At 36.8% G+C, this 18478-nt stretch overlaps 1 protein-coding gene across 3 annotated transcripts in view; it reads right to left on the reverse strand.

The window, feature by feature from the left end:
- Nucleotides 1–775, reverse strand: part of LOC309501488 (single-stranded DNA-binding protein 2) — a 70018-nt gene extending 69243 nt beyond the window's left edge. For all 3 annotated transcript variants that reach the window (XM_082173636.1, XM_082173635.1, XM_082173634.1), the window contains exon 1: nt 543–775. In XM_082173636.1, the coding sequence (XP_082029762.1) occupies nt 543–598 (56 nt within the window). In that variant the 5' untranslated portion in view covers nt 599–775. The remainder of the gene's footprint in view (nt 1–542) is intronic.
- Nucleotides 776–18478: the final 17703 nt, after the last annotated feature.

The following is an 18478-nucleotide window of genomic DNA, read 5'->3' on the forward strand; positions in this document are numbered from 1 at the left end:
TAAGACAACAAAGTCACCAGCACACAATCAAATGAAGAAAACAGACAATTTATGACAACTTAAAGTGGAAGTATGATCAATGAATAACAGTAATGAGAAACACTGTGTGTTTTAAACTAATTAAAAACTACTACCATGTCACAAACACACTATCAAATCAAACTATTTCATTACAGTAGTTTGTACAGCTGCTCGTGCACAGTTTAACATGGTCTGTGGGATTTCTGTATGTCTCGTGCACTAGAAGCATCAGAGCATCTACATCATGCATTCATTTACGAACCCTCCACAAACTCTGCATCTGCATGGTACACATCTTCACATAAAATCTACTACCTGAATGCATTACAAAGTAACGTTAAAGCGAGTACAAGCAGCACGCATAAACACAAACAAGCTAAACGAACACTGCACAAACCCTGCAAATAAACTACTTTGTAAAAGTGTCGCTGGTAACGTTAGCCGTCTCGTGCAATACAGCGCAGACATCAGAGAACGTGCAGGTTTTTACTCTATATGTGACAACGCACAAATTCACTTACTTCTCTCTGGCTTGACTATCGGATGGAACGACAGCTCCTTTCCCTTTGGCGTACATGGTGGACTCTGTTTGAAGACTTTTAACCTACTCAACACCTGTCAAAGGAAGCGGCCAGGAAAACGGTCTATCTCCATAGCTACCCGCTTAGTGTTTTCCTCCCTTTTCGTACATCTCCAGCATTGGCCACAAATCAGGCACAGTTTCTACTGGGGGAACTTGAAACAGTCTACTGGTGGATTTTTTTTTTTTCAATCGCTGTTCCAGGATAATGCTCACCCTCCCCTGCTGTGGAGAAAAGGAGGGGCTTCTTAAAGGGGAAGGCAGGCTGTATTCGTCGGATTGTTGTACTCTCCAGACCTGTGTAAATCAAGTGACAAACTTAACTGAAAACTAAAATATGTAACACGCAGAGCACTATTAGCCTACTAGATGATTACATTTGCATTCTCAATAAAATTAGAAACAATTGTAAAAATGTTTCAGCAATAAATATGTTTATTTGACAAAAGAAGAGGCCAGACCAAGTCCCATATCATGTTTGGCTTTAAATCAGTGTGACTATGGCTGCATCCGAAATCGTATACTTCCCTACTATATAGTAGGCGAAAAACAGTATGTGACAAAAGAAGTGTGTCCGAATTCACAGTAGGCCTACTCATAAAAGAGTAGGTAAAAAGTACCCAGATGACCTACTACTTCCGGCAAGATTCTGAAGTGTGAATAGACACTTTACTATCCCATGAGGCCATGGGAGAGGATTTATGAATGGAATTGAAGCTGACGCTGGTAGGTCACATGATTATGACAACATGGCGAATGTAGTACGTCCGGATTACATTCATACTACAATCATACTATAGAACATACTTTTTTAGAAGTCATTAAGTAATTACATATTCAAAATAAATACCAAGAGAGTATGCGATTTTGGACACAGCCTATGATTTGTTTTTCCAGGGTCTTTACTTTTTAATGTTCACTCATGGTAGGCAAGTTTATAATATATTTCTTCTTTATTTTTTATTTTAGTTTTTTTTTGTTTCTCTGAAAATCATTGTGACTTAATTTTAAAGACCCGAAAATATAAAATTTCCCAGGCAGCAACATGTCCCAGATCCGGCCCACATCTGAGCCGTGTGGAATCCACGTGTACCAGATGTGGGCCGGATCCGGGCCGACACTATGTTGCTGCCTGGGTTAGAGTTTAGCTGTGTAATTGAGTAGCTTTTAGTCCAGAAATACACATTTAAAATAAAATATGAAATAAAATATGTTTGGCAGAAATACACATTTAAAATTGTATTATTTATTTATTCCAGGAAAAATCAACCAACATTTTTATTATTCATCTTGCACTATAAAGATTTCTGATTTCTGAAAAAAATTTACAGAAAGTAGCAAATCATGGTTCATGATGCAACTAACTTGCCTATACGCTGATTTCACGCAGCCGTTTTTTAAAAATCGAAAGCGAGGCTCGGGTGGGAAGAAAACCGGAAGTGTCGCCTTTAATCACAGGAGAGTCGTGAATGTGATGGCGTATTGTTGTGTTTAATGTATAAAATGAGTTATTCTAAAACTGTACATACATTTCTTTCATACTTTAGACTATATAGCCTACAGTGAAATTCATTTATAAATAAAATATTTTTTATATATATAATTCAGAAAGTAAAAAAAGAAGAAGGAATGAACTATATACATATCCTATATTGGATATTAACATCTAATAGTGTAAATCGCGGCAGCAGCTTCAGGTTGGTAGTCCAAGGCATTGTTGTTTATCTTTACTTCCGGGGTTCTTCCCACCGGAGCCTCACTTTCGATTTCAAAATGGCGGCTGCGTGAAATCAGCGTATTGGCCCTTAAAAAGGGGGGCACAAGCCCTTTAAAGCCTGCATGGAATGAATATATAGTTGTGAATGCATTTTATATTATGGAACCCTGTTCCATAAAACCAGTCACAAGGGTGTATGATGTATGGTTTGTTAGGATAGGACAATATTTGGCCGAGATACAACTATTTGAAAATCTGGAATCGGAGGGTGCAAAAAAATCTAAACATTGAGAAAATCGCCTTTAAAACTGTCCATTTATGTTCGCGATTGTGCTGCATTCACTCACAAAAATATTTTTTTATATATTTATGGTAGGAAATTTACAAAATATCTTCATGGAACATGATCTTTACTTAATATCCTAATGATTTTTGGCATAAAAGAAAAATCTATCATTTTGACCCGTGCAATGTATTGTTGGCTATTGCCACAAATATACCCATGCTACGTGTTACTGGTTTTGTGATCCAGGGTCACATTTCTTATTGTGAATGATTCATCCATGTATCATCCATGTTTCTTCTTTTTATTTCTTTTATTTTTTTGACCTCGTAATGTTTAATCAAGACGTTGATTACACTTGATTACACTTGATCTTCCGGTGAAAATGACAGACTTCTATTTGGTGACGTAAGCTGGACTTCTGTAATAATTTTGTCCACTTAAAGGAATAGTTCACCTGACGTAGGACTTAGCTCCTCTTCTCTTATATTGAAATCCTGTTTCAATAGGAAATACAGCAAAAATGCTCTCATCAAGCTAATGGCGAATATTAACCAATCACTGCCCACCTGTGTTGTGATTAGACATTGTAAGACAGAGTTCATTCTGTGGCTTTCGGCCACCATTTAAGGTGTAATTAAGCATTAAAAATGTACTTAGTTAATATTCCACTTCATAAATAGCAGCCATTTTTATCAATCTAATTATGACAATTATAACACTGAGAGTGAGTAATATGCTGCAGATTTTGTCAGCATGAACACTAAACGAAAAAACGAATTAAATGAATCAATAAAGTAAAAATTTATCAATTAAATTAAGCATTTCCTCCTATCTACACACAAACACACACAAAACATGTAGCTCATCCTGTTATTTTAAACTCTGTTTCATACGGTGTAATCTTATCTGAACTTCCAAAAAGTGACTTGTATTTTGAAAAATGCATTTGTCAGGTTCTGATTTACAGCATGTACTGTATAGGGCACATATCAATACTAGGTCAACAAGGACACCATAGGCTTGTGTAGGACAACTAACCACATCATCTCCATTACACAAGTGATGTTTATCCGGAATGTTCTTCCACGCTCTCCGGCCTCCTTCTGTGGTTCATGAGGCATGGCTGAGTCATGTTTATGGCAATAGCTCAGGCAACATCTTTTAAATACCAATACATCTGCTTGGCGACATGTTGGATAATATCTATCTACCTGTTAGAAATGAATCACTCGCTGCATTTTAATATAAGTATTGTCGTGAGTGGTTGTTAAATGTTCCTTTAAGACTTTGAAGAGTGGATTGCCAAAGCTGAGGTGATGTTTTCATGCTGTTTTTTTATTGTGGGAAAGACAGAGCCACTGCACAGCTGACTACATGTTTGTTAGGGTTTGCCTCTTCCAGAGAGTGGAAAAAAATTCATGCTGATGACTATATTCCACAGGCGTCTCCCAATGAGAGCGAGGGTGAGAGAGAGAGAGAGAGAGAGAGAGGGGGCAAGGGAGAGAGACGGAGGGTGAAAGAAAGAGAAAGGAAAAGATATAAAGAGAGAGAGAGATGGAGGGTAAGGTGGAGATAGAGAGAACGCAAAAGATGGAGGGTGAGGGAGATGGAGAGAGCGACTTGGCGAGACACTCTGAGAATAGCAAATACCTGCATTCTCCACCTCTGCAGCAGTACCACAACAATCTGTACTAACAGACCCAAAACAGCCAACATTTCAAAATGACAATCTTCATTTATCCTTGGATGTTTTCATTTAAAAAATGTTTTCAAATTTTAAATAAGCGTCTATGAGGATGGGTAGTGCTGCTTGAAATGGCATGTAAAATTGACTTCTGTTCCTAATCACGCAATGTAATGAAAAGTATAAACAGACACACCCGCTTAAATGGCAACCAGGGGTGCAATTGCATTTTTGATGCAACATTCATTGTTGACCACCGAGAAACTGTAATGAATTGCCTGGGGAGTAAAGGCAGATCGTGCAGAAGAGCCTGTGGAAAAACGCTGCGCTGTGAACAAGTGTGGTGAATGGCATCATTGCATGGAAACGCACCAAACCTCAAAACTCAGTATTTCAGTATGTTAGACCATTGCAAAAGCAATGAGAATGAGAGTTTTAAAAACAGCCTTATAGTAATCCCTACTCCCCATTCTATCACATTCTTTCTCTCTGGCATTCCTTGTAGGTTCCAAAGGGTTAAAGTTTGGCTAGTTAGTGTCACTTTCAGTTTAGTTTTGTTCATGTTTTCTTCTGTCACATGTTTCTTTGTTCAGTTTCCCGCTACTCATCCGTCTCCTTGGTTACCGTCATTATTAGTTCATGTGCGTCAACTGTGTTTAGTAGTTATTCTCGTTATGTTCACTAAGTTGCTCCTTCTCCTGCACTCCTGGTCCGGTCACCGTAATACCTACACTGTGTTAACGTGAGTTTCCCTGCCTGTTACCTGATTCTTGAGTGTTACTATTAAAGTGTTGTTTGGATTTCATCTTCTGAGTCTTCAGCCTGTTCCTGAGTACACCACAGCGTTACAGTTAGCATGGGAAAGTTAGCCCCTGCTAGTAGATGCAGAATATACACTACCCAGCCAAACAAAATAATAACTCCTCATTTGGATTTAAACAGGCAAATGCTTATTTGTATAATTATTGCAGTGATTAATGTGTTTCTTGCATATTATATGTTTGGCAACAGTTCTTCTAACCCTAATTGATGGAGTGTGTAGCTTTTCCTTTCTTAAACAACCATGTAGGAAGACGTATCATGGCCATATTCCAGGATGACAATGTCAAGATTCATCAGGCTCTAACTGTGAAAGAATGGTTTCACACATGAATTGGCAGCTCTGAATCCAGACCTTAAATTCATGGAAAGCCTTTGGGATTTGCTGGACTTTACAGAGTGCTTGACTCTTGCATTGTCAATACAAGATCTTGACCAAAAATGTTGTGATGTTATTTCCATCAGGTACATACATTTTGGTCAAGATCTATATAATGTAATTCATTCTTGTGATGGAAAAGCTTAATTACTCCAGTTTTCAGTGTCACATGATCATTCAGAAATCATTCTGCTAATTTGAAGAAACTATGAACACAGTTGTGGCATTTAATTCATTTGTATGACTTTTAAAAAGAAAGAAAAGAAAGAAAGCTGTTTTGTCATTCATGATAGTTGCTAATGAAATGCTTGGTACTGTGTGCGTTCTTATGGCGCCATCCGCCAATCAATGTCTCCAGAGTAATTAGTCACATGGTATTTATGGCTCAGGTGATTGGCTCAGAACTTAATGCCCATGAGCAAAATGGTCATGCATCAGTGAGCAACTGCCAATGAGATGGCTGGGAATGCTTTCTCCAGGTGTTAATAGACATTCACAATATTTTCACACTCATAAGGAAAGTATAATACTTCATAAACAAGCAGACCTCATATCTGTCATCAGTCATCACCCTCATCACCCAATCCACACCATTCTCCCTCCATCCCTCTGTTTCTCGATCAAAGTGAAAAAATGATTCGATATGAATATAATGATCAAAGTTTAAAAAAATTAACACAGTTTTTGAACATCATTTGCTGATAGTCCCTTCCTCAGATGATGTTACAGTATGAGTCTGTTAACATCCCTCCAGTAAGATCCTGAGATATGCAGTGAGGTGGGCATGCAGGCACACACACTTCAATGTAAGCAGCAGCTGAACCCTGCAAGTGTTCATTGAGCTAAACACGAAAACTCCTGAGAGAGGCTTACGTAAATATTATTTTGGTCAGTCTAACTGTCTTCCAGCCTGATGTGTAAAGTAACTAATGACTCTGACGTAAATGCCACAGTTTCCACTCCAATTATTATTCTGAACATTCCCCCCTAAATCTCCACCATGATAGTGATTAAACCAGTATTTTTCTAAAGGAAATAGCTAGTGTTGATAGTTTTAAAGTCTGACCATGTAAAGAGACAATAGTATGTGTGGAAAAATGTATCTGAGGTAATAAGCTGTATGTGTGACAATTAATAATATGTGTATTATTGGACCCAGGTAGCTTAGCATGCAGTGACAAGTTTGCCTCATTATCTGGTACAGCGAATGGTGATATGCAGCAATAAAAGTCAGGGGCAGTGTGAATTGAACTTACTACAAATAGTTAAATATATGCATCACTGCAAGACCAATCAAAAGTTAGTATGCAAATATTAACATAATGATTTTCTAAGCTGCATTGAAACAATGTGAATTGTGAAAAGCGCTATACAAATAAAAAACTCATTTGAGAAAAAAGACCAATAACAATGAAGTATGCATGTATTATAAAGACATAATTTTTACATCACTATTCAGTACAGCAGTAAAATCAGTGTAAGCAAATGTGAGATTTTCACAATTTAAAATCTTAAATTTCTTTTAAAATGTATAAGGTTTCCAAAACCCCAAACTTGATAGTAAACTTAAAGGGATAGTTCACCAAAAAATAAGTAGTCATCATTTACTCACCTTCATATTGTTTCAAAACGGTACAGGCTCCAAAAGGTTTTTTTTTCGCAGCTGTGCCATTAGAAAACCTTTGCGTAAACATTCTTTAAAGAAACTTTGTGTGTGTGTGTGTGTGTGTGTGTGTGTGTGTGTGTGTGTGTGTGTGTGTGTGTGTGTGTGTGTGTGTGAAGAACATTTTAACTATCTATAAAGAACCTTTTTCTACTATAAAGAATCTTTTGTGCAATGGAAAGGTTCCATGGATATTAAAGGTTTTTCATGGAACCATAGATGCCAATAAAGCCTTTTATTTTCAAGAGTGTATGATTTTCTTTATTTTGTTGAACATAAAAGAAGATGAATCCGTTTAAGACTGAAACTATAAGTTTGTAATGTTAAGCACTTCGGGATGAATTAATCACACAAGTTCACTTAGGGTTAACGATTCAGAATAACCCCCAACGAGAAAGTTTGAGAATTATCAATCCACTGCCTTTGAAGAACTGATGAAGAAAACCAAGCATTAAAACAAAATGTTCCCTGAAGTATTAATGCTAAGCTGCACAAAGTAGTTTCAGTGCTCTGTGAAACGTGCCTTATTTTTTGGCATCCGCAGTGTGGGCACTGCAGCCAGATTCTTGTCACGACAGTTGTGCATAATGTGTTTGTGGTTTCCATATTGAATTGGATTGGTAGGGGTTGCTTTCAAGAAAAGGATCTCATTATTAGTGCCAGTGAGAAATCTTCCTTGCTCTCGGTTGCGTGTTGTGGGTGGTGGAGGATTGGGGGGGGGGGAGCAGTTGAGAAAGAAAAAGCAGGAGGAAGAGTAAGTTGGACAAGCAAGTTAATGTATAAAAATGGAAAGCATTCCTTTTCTGACATACCTTAAAATGGCATAAATAACGCTGCGTCGGAAATCGCATACTGTATAGTACATTTGGTTTGAAACTTACTTCGCAACCATTAAAAAGGTATGTTCTATATAGTATGAAAGAAATTCTGAAGTACTACATCCGCCATGTTGTCATTATCATGTGACCTACCAGCGTCAGTTGAGTCACTTCACCGTCAGTCCCAAATCCTCTCCTGTGGCTTCATGGGATAGTAAAGTGTCCATTGAATGCAAACTTCAGAATCTCATCAGAAGTAGCAGGTCATCCGGGTACTCTTCGCCAATTGAATTCAGACATACTACTCATCTCGCATACTGTTTTTCGCTTATGGAAGTTGGCCTATTCAGACTCAGCGTATAGGAGTAGTAGCCTATACTAGTATGCTATTCCAATTTAGCAAATATTTCTCTCACTTCATTGAAATGCATTATGGGACTGAATTCACCATGTGGATACATGTGGCCAAAATTAGATTTTCATAGTACAGGCAGAAAAACTAAAGGGATACCTAAAAATGCAGACTCTATCATTTAATCACCCTCATGTCATTCCAAACCCATGAATGTCTTTCTGTGGAACACAAAAAATATTTTTCTTTTATGTTGTTTGTTGTTGTTTTGGACCCCATTGACTTTCACTGTATATGAACAAAAATGGTTGATTCACAAAAGAAAGAAAGTCATAGGCCTACTAGTCTGAAACAACATGAGGGTGAATAAATGATGACAGAATATACACTGTGGGGTAAACGATCCTTTTAAAATTCTGCTTCAGTAGGCAAATCACAGGGAGTTTAAGTGAGTGTTATTTTAGTATCATTGAGACACTCAAATTGTTTTTATTTTGAATATAATTTTAAAAATCAAAACTATAGTATATTTTGAATTAGTTTTTATTTTTATAATTTCCAAGTTTTAGTCATTTTGCTGTGGGGGTTTTCTTTTTTGATATATATTGTTTTTATTAATGTCCAATTAAAAAAAAATCAGATTTTGTTTAGTACATCAAGTTAAATAAACTAAACAAAAATGAAAAATGTTGCCTGGGCAAGCTGACATAAAATTAGTTTAAAAAAATACCTCTTGTGGCGTATATATATATATTATTGGACGTATATATATATATATATATATATATATATATATATATACATATATTTAATTTAAAGTTTATTTTATTTCAAGTATCAAAAATGTTTTTAGTTAGTTTCTTAATTTTTGTTAACTCTGATAACACTGATGTGAGAATGCTAGGTTGCCGTATTGCAGCATACTGTATGTGAATATATTATAAGGATTTTGATAAATGATGCCAGAAATAGTTTAAGTGTGTGCATGAATGCATGCAAATGTGAGCTTATTTGCATGTGTATGTACCTGCATTATAACAAACAGCCAACGTCCAATAAGTATCATTTGTGTATGTCTGGTGAGGGCAATCCAGATCATAACAACCCCAACCGAGGTTGTAGAGAGGTGGGGGGTATAACAGGGAAACGTGACCTACATCCCCCATGCGCAAACACACCGACACACACTCCCAGTATCTCATTAACATAACTCACATATGGTTGTACAACAAATAAGCGACACTGACTTGAGACGGGGTGAGGATGGAGAGCTATTTACGTCACTCTCTTTGTTTATTTTAATCTGCTGCGCTCATCCCGTACTGCCTATTCAGCGAGTCTGTTTTCATTTGCCTATCAGCAGATGCCCTTTTCTTGATTTATAATGCTCACGGCATCACCTCGCCGACTCAGGAGGGAAATATTTAATTAAACTGGAGATGGGTGGGCCTCTTGTGCCGCTCTCAGGGGCCAAGAGCAGCAGGTCCACTCGCATGGCTTTTCTCACTGATGGTGCTATAAGCAGGTAACAGAGAACCTGAGAAACCGCTTAATGTGACGGAGACCAATTGATAAGGATCTCTAAGGATATATAATGACGCCTAAACTACATCTCTCTGCTTTTTATTCCGTGGCAGAGTTTTCGCTGTCTGGAAAACCTGATTAAAATATGCAGAATTTCATGGTTCCAATGAATTATTATTGTTCTCAAAGTCTACAAAAAAGTGAGTTCCCAGAATGTGGTCTCAAAGAGTGAATGTGTGTGTATGTGTGTTATGCAGCTGGTGTTTTTTTCTCTCCGTCATTTCCCTCTCAGTGCATTTGCGTTAGTAGCAGCCGGGCTCAGGACAGCCATTAATCACAGGATAAAATGATAGATGTTCTTCACAGAATAAGTGGATGCACCGTGCATGCAGAAATAACCTGCTGTGCTGGCTCAAGGAGGACACACAAACACTTTATCTATCTCCAGCTTTCTTGGTGTAGTACACACATACACAATACAATAATACACTGATTTTGCACAAAACATCTTAAGCACACACACACACACACACACATGTTGGGTTTCCATAATGGGGACTTTCTATAGATATAATGCTGTACAAACAGTATCATCTAACCCTAAACCTACCCATCACAGAAAACTTTCTGCATTTTTACATTTTCAAAAAAACATCATTTAATATTATTTATAAGCTGTCTACCTCTTGGGGACCAAAACATTTTGTCTTCACACTTTTTAGGAAATGACTGAACCACACACACACACACACACACACACATAGACAGTTGAGCTCTTTGCAGAGTCTATTTAGCATTGTTTTTAATAAAAAAAAATGTTAGTTTTTTTCAGCATTGGCAAAAAAGAGATATTTAAATATATTCCACAAATGAATGCAAAATAATAAGCAACTGGATCACTGACTCAGTGAGTTGAGTCAGAAATTGATCAGTTCAGTTTGTGAATTAATCATTCAAACCAGGATTGTAAACTAGATGAACTGATTCGCTAAAAATAATTGACTCAAAATTAAAACAATAAAACCAAAAAATGTAAATGAAACAATTCAAACAATGATTAATTTACAAATCAATTGTTTAAAAATGTATGCAAATATGTCAAATAGCTGCATCAGGACAGCAAATGAACAAGAGTGAACTAAAACCTTTTAAAATCATTATAAAAACGGCATTATTTTTTATTTGGTCTGATCAAGTTGTGTCTATATTTATAATAAATAAATATATTAAAAAGAATGATGTCAAATCGATTAATTGTGATTAATCGCATCTAACATAAAAGTTTGTGTTTATATATATGTATGTATATATATTATACAAACACAGAGAAATATATATAATATATATACATATAATAATATATACACTCACATATATTATGTAAACACAAACTTTTATTTTAGATGTGATTAATCGATTTGACATGCAGCTCTAAAAAATAATGAACAACAAACAATATACCAAAAATTGTTCTCATTTCTAAGACCCAAGTGTGCGGTATACTCATAAACTAGGGTCAGTGATGTACTTTACCAGTTTTTCATAAAAAAAAAACTAGTGAATTACTATTGAAAATCAGCATTGTATTCTAAAATTGTGTGAATGTCAGAGCTCAGTAATCAGAACGTCATCCAGCCATTACACGTGAATAAACTCTGATTTACTAGGATGTATAACTAGGTGGAATCAATTGCTATACACAATCAGCGATGTTTGTTTTTTTCCATTTCAAAGGACGCATCAAGGAGTCTATCGCTTTTAACTTCGGATATTCAGGCCCCCATAACACCCATCACCAGTGCACTAACACTCTGAAACTTCTGTTAATCTAAACTCAACGCAGCAGACGCAAGCTGCAATCACCCCCCATCTCCCAAGTTCATTTTAATTGAATGTGTTCCCGGGCACCTAGTAGAATAATGACACCCTTTCCGAGCGAAAGCACTGTTGCATGCAACTGCTAATGGGGGGCAGGGCTGCGAGAGGTTGGGTGTAACAGCAGTCATGGCAGAGATCAGGGAGGGTTTATGAACCTTACACTTCCTGGGCTACTTATGGCCTGTGAGATAAACAGACAATCATAATGGACATGTATCATCAGGGATGGGAAAATTGAAATCAATGCTCAATAATAATAAAAAAGCAAAAGGAAAGCAACTTTTCAATGCTTAAGTGACAGGTTAATGCGAAGCAAAAGTAATGAGGATAGACTGAGTTGTCATCTTTTTGTCACAGCATACAATACAAATGATCTTTATAAATATTATTAAAATCTATAATAAAAATATATTAACTAATTAAAATAAAGTAATTTAGTAATTCAATTTAGAAAATAATAAAGTATTAAATTAATTTATTATTCCGTATCCTTCTATCTGTATAATTCGGAATGAGGAGATTTTTGAGTGCTTGGTGGGAGTATCATTAGGACGGAGCCGGTTCATTTGCATAGCTAACTGGAGCCTGTATTCTGAAGGAGGAGCCTAAGTAATTAAGCATTAAACGGAGGTTGATCTGTTGATCTCTTTAGAGTGATTTATTTAAATGGCAAAAGCTGTAATTGCTCCTGCCCAGATGCCAGAAAAAAAAAAGCCTTAAAGCAGCATTAGGGCGAGACCCTCTTCAGCACTTCCTCGTAGGTCATGCTCAATTACAGACTTGCATCTCTCATCAGCCCCAATACTGCACTTTGAAAGGGGTTTTATTCAGATTTCATGCTAATTGAATAGACTTGTTTGCATGTCAATCAGCTTATTTGTGAGTTGTGTGTATTTGCATTAATGAATATCCAGAGGATGCAATCACAGTTGCACAGAGAATCAGTGCATCGCTGCTGACCTTCACAGCAGTTTTGAAGAAGAACAGTGCCGTGTCTGAGTGAGAGGGGAATAGAAAATCACTAATAAAATAAATGAATTAAAAAGAAAATTAATCACACTCCATATCATTATAGCTACTTAAATCTGTATTATAGACCTAATAGATAATAAAAAATAAACAAGATGTCATGTGGAGATGATGTGAAGTTTTTGGGTCAAAAGACCACAAATGTGTGTTAGTTGATTTCAAGCAGCTAAAAAATTCTGACATCCTAAACGAAAATTACGATATTGTGATATTTTTTATAATATCATAAAGATTAAACTGTGATCTCAGGATAATATTTTTTGTCGTTGTCACGTGTTTTGTAATTATTATTTTTTACAATTTATTTATAACAAGTTTTTATGTAATTTTATTTTATTTTTTCTGTTTTAGGAATTGCTTTTTACTGCTTAAACTTAGCTGAAAAACATAAAAATGGTAATTTAATGGCATGGCTTACATTGTGACAACTTACCCAATATAATATGGCAATATGCACACTAGGTCACCGTGATTTTGTCAAGTTTTGTTGATCATGGAACAAAGTTCCTGTCAGAAAATTTAGTCCTAAACCTAACCCCTAAGTTATTCCTAAAATCAGAAGGAAATGATCCTGAAGACCACTGATGTAGAAGCACCAATCCCTGGTTATAAGCCTAAACTTGACATTAACTGTAAACTTGTCCCTCAAATCTGATTGGTTGTCTGGAATGTTGTTCCAGGATCAACAAACATGTTGATCCAGGAACATGTTGTACTTGGTGAAATCACGTTCACCATGCGCATAAGCTCTATGTTGTATGTATGTTTACAGATATGTTTCTCCTCTCCTCTACACTACATGAACATGTTTACACTACCAGTCTTTCGTGTTGGCTCGTCTTGACTTTCACACTTGCCAATTCTGAGGACCTCATAAAAATTGTAGGCCTGCAACAGACAGAATTTGGATGCTGACATCCATAAAATGGCTCTTGTCAGACTAGACCCATAAAAAAGCAAATATAAATTTTTCCAGAGGTTATGGGCTGTGCATCAGTGGACAATCCAACTCACAATTTCATGCATCTACTATACTAACTCTCCATGAGATCAGTGAATCTGTATGGTGACTAGCTGGCCAGAAACTGCCTTGCATCTTAGTTATCAGTACCAGGAGTCTTTGAAGGAGGGACTTAATATGGCTGAGGGAAACACAGGCCTGGTTTTGTGCATTTAATATGAAAAACTAAATTTTTTGCACATAAATTCATCTAAAACAGCCTTTTAGAGGCGGTGGAGAGAGCCGAGAGGGGGAGATGGTGGAAGAGGAAAAGAGAATTAGAGGGAAAGAGAGAGTTGGGGGTTGGAAGGAGAGATTGAAAGAGAGAGAGTACTGAGTAAAGAGGTCAGTGTGAGATTATAAAACAAAGCCTGACCTAACCTGGCCTATTTCTGACTGCAGCTTTCTCTCCACTCAGACCTAGAAATGACAGATTTAAAAGAGTCACTGCTTTTCAAAGGAGATGACAGTCCTAGTCATTATATTTACCTATGTTTCAGCTCTACAAATGCACAAATATCATTTGATTAGCTTTTAATTTGACTATTTCATTCGGTTTTCATGCTGTATTTTGTACCCTTTTGTAATATTATTAAAAAAATTTCCGGCATGAAATTGCAATGGCTTACATTTAAAACCAATTAAACCCATTTAAATATTATTTTATATTTTTCTCTGAATATTTCTCACATTAACATAAAATATATAATACAATAACAAAATATCCTATCATCAAAAACACAATAATAGGCCTAATAAATTGAAACCAACTTGATCATATCTTAAGGAAACATTACTTTACTTCCCAACAATTCTGAGGAAGTCCTTGACCATGACATTTTCACACACTGACAAACATTACGAGCAGATGTTTCTGAAGTGATCTCAATGAAGTTCCCTGCTGTAGGAATGTGTGTTTCGTCTCAATGGGGTGAAATACACATTTGCCCTGAGCCAGTGCTGTAGAGTTTCTTATCCACCCTTTTCAGGGCCTCCGTGATCCCCCGCCCCCATTCCCTTACACACACACAGCATGTGTACAAACTACAGACAGCGAGAGGTACAAAGGGCCAGGTCTCTTCTCTTCAGCCATTAGCATTGGAGTATTCCTTGTGACAGCACTTCACAAAAACCCTACAATATGCTCTTTCCTCGACATGGGAGTCTTTAACATTCACACATAAAGCCGTATGTTAAAACAAACAGTGGCGTAAGAGAAATAATGAGAGAAATAATGTCTGTGTGCCTCAGCGGCTTAAACTTACAAACACTCTCTGGGCCTTTTTCATACAGACAAGAAGTCCATAGGAATGGAAAATACAAATGTGATCTCTTTATTTTCTCAATTGCTTCCCCTAGATAGCAATGAGATTAAAGAGAGATTAAATCTTGATTCTCATATTTTTCGCCTGAGAAAAAGACTCAAGAAATGTATCAGATGTAAAGCCACAGTTGTGAGATAAAAAGTCGCAAATGTGAGACATAAAATCACAGTTGCAAGAAGTCAAGACACCGAAGTCTATAATTTATTGTCACAAATTTAAATATGAACTTAAAGGGATAGTTCAACCAAAAATGAAAATTGTGCCATCATTTACTCACCCTCAAGTTATTCCAAACCTGTATGATTTTCTCATATATATATACTATGGAAGTCAATAGGGCCCATCGACTGATTGGTTACCAACATTCTTCAAAATATCTTCTTTTGTGTTCAGCAGAAGAAAGAAATTCATACAGGCTTGGAACAACGTAAGGGTGAGTATAATGATGACAGAATATTTTTGGGTGAACAATCTCTTTAAAACATTTAGGTTATCTCAATTAATTAATTCAAAACCAAATTATATGGACTATGCTATTCACATAAATGTTACAGCTGTGTACCAAATGTCAAAAAAGTCTAATTGTTGCATTTTTTCTCTCTCTAAAGAATCTTCAAAGTTATATTAAAATGATAAGACACTTAAATAAGAACTATATCATGAACTTTAAAAGAGGAAAATGTTTTAAAATGACAGCTATGGTAAAAGCAAATGGGTTTTCCTTCATTATGGTCCCCAAAAACATCTGCACTGTAAAAAATGATATGATCAATAAGTTGTGACAACATATATTTTACATTGATTTAACTCATCAAATTAGTAGTAATTTCCTACTTTTTATGTTATACAAGATTCAACAAATATTTAAGTCAGTTTAATGTAATTTAAGTTTAAATGACTTAACCATCCAAGTTGATTGTACAAAAAAAATGTTTTACAGTGTGAAAATCCCCAGCAGAACATAAAACTTGCTGACTGTATAAGTTCCCTACACCGCTTCTGCACTACACCAGTGAGTTTTGGAACTTCTTTTGTGCTGCAGCTGTGGATCTTGTCCACTCTAGCAGAATGCCAAAACTTAACACAGAACTATGCAAACAAATTCAACATGTGTGCATCCCAAAGGCTCGTTTTACCGTGCAGGGGTGGCATTTCATTCACAGAATTTTCTGGAAAACATTCACATATTTAGAGTGTTTCTAGTGTGTGTTTAAGACACACTCGAGGACACATTCTCAATGGAATGTTGAGGGGAGAGGGGTCTGGGAGAAGTAAAGGAAGCACTCTCAGCGGAGTAACCAATCCCTCTCTTCTTTCAACCGACAGGCAGAGTGCTAACCACAGTGGCAAGTAAGGGTGATCTGTTTTGAGACATTCGGATGCATGCGGTGTCAGCCCCAAAGCCGGGCATGAATAATGAGATTTAACGCAATTAGAAATGTCATGAGGTGCCGAGAGAGCAGAGGAGAGATACAGAGAGGGAAAGAGAGAAAGTAATCCACACATGTCCTACTCTTTCGACACTAGATTATAGCCTCAGCCACTGTTTATCCTTTCTGTAAACATTCTGCCCTGGTAGAGACACCCATCATCTCAATGGCATCCATTTGGGAAGATTTGATTTACAACAGGTCTTATTAAAGTCGACGTGAAACGGAAGTTAAGATAGTCTTTTCTTCCCTATTGTGACATATTTCTGAGTAAAATGGCTTCTCAAACAAGAAAAAATGTAGAGCGGGTGTTTATTTTGTCCATGGGGAAATGACTGGATCGTTGAATGGTTGTGGTTTGCTATGGAGTGGTGCAGTTGAGTATGACATCAGAATCCGGAAGACTGATTCGCCATTTTTCGATTTATGTGTAAAATAAAGCCTGTGGAAAACATAACTTGTTCTACAGTGTAACACACACCCATAGTGAAAACGCAAATTTTTAAGCAGTTATGTTCATTTTAAAAAAAGTACGTTTTTAATAAGTAACTAGATAAGACAGCATGGGGTGTAAGGCTCTGTTTACACCTGGTAGTAAGATGCAATTTAGTCGTTTGGATCACAAGTAGACAGGGGGAGACTCCTGTATTCTGTCCATTTGATGGACAGACTCCTGTATTTTGTCCATTTGATGGACAAAATAAGCTTGTGCAATTTACATATGAACGCGGCCGGAGACGACGGAAAAACACGGAGAGCATCGGCTTCCGTTTCTGCTCTGATAGCCGCAAGACTACGCCGAACACAGCGAGTACATGTTAGAAATCAGGAATGGTGAGAGAACATCGTGCTTGGTACATTTTTCGTCTTCAAACCAAACTTGGGTCTTTAGCCGACAAAGTTTAAATCCCGTCTGGCTAGTGCGCTTCCCAAAAGTAGGCGGTATTTTGTGGCTGTTCGAACGCATTCGACCACATGAGCGTCTACACGTGCATACTGATTAGCTTCATCACTCTGTGTCCTCTCCACCAATAAGCTGGTGTGTGGTGGGCGTTCTGGCGCAATATGGCTGCCGTCGCATCATCCAGGTGGATGCTGTACATTGGTGGTGGTTGAGGAGATTCCCTTCCCTTCTATGAAAAGCGCTTTTGGTACCCAGAAAAGCGCTATATAAATTACACTATTATTACACTATGAAAGCAATCCGGTCAAATGCGTTTGCGAATACCTCTGGAAGTGGTCGAAAGTAGACAAGCTCAATACGTTTTAGATCCCGTTTACACCTGTATTTAGCATTGTCCACTTGTGATCCAATAGACCAAAATGCATCTTAATACCAGGTGTAAACAGAGCCTGACTGTGTGCAGTGTAGAACAAATAGTCAAAGTATCATCAAGTTATGTTTACCACAGGCTTTATTTTACTCATAATAAAAAATTAATAAAAAAAAATTATGAAACCCCATAGGAAAATCTCAAAGGAACCAGCATCAAATTAGACTTCCAGGTTCTGAAGTAAAACCGCAGACTTGGCAACCCTGCATGTAAAAGACATTTTGGATTCAATTGGTTTGTTTCGCCAAAGGCAATGCATTTGCATATTGATTATTTTAACTACAATATACATGGAACTTAATTATCAAAAGTAAATATATTGGAAGTTGCATTAAAAATTCACAAAATTCAGGGTGCTTACATGAGGCGATCTGCTTCATGTAAAGTAACAGACCTGGATGTCATTCCAAACCCGTAAGACCTTTGTTCATCTTCGGAACACAAATTAAAATATTTTTGATGAAATCCGAGAGCTTTCTGACCCACACATAGACTGCATGTTATTACCACTTTCAAGGCCCAGAAAGGTAGACATCGTTAAAATAGTGTATGTGACTACGGGTCAACCTTAATTTGATGAAGTGATGAGAATACTTTTTGTGCGCTTTATACAAAACTTCTTAATAATAATAATAATAA

This window comes from Leuciscus leuciscus, assembly GCF_965113295.1.
Source record: "Leuciscus leuciscus genome assembly, chromosome: 6".
NCBI lineage: Eukaryota > Metazoa > Chordata > Actinopteri > Cypriniformes > Leuciscidae > Leuciscus > Leuciscus leuciscus.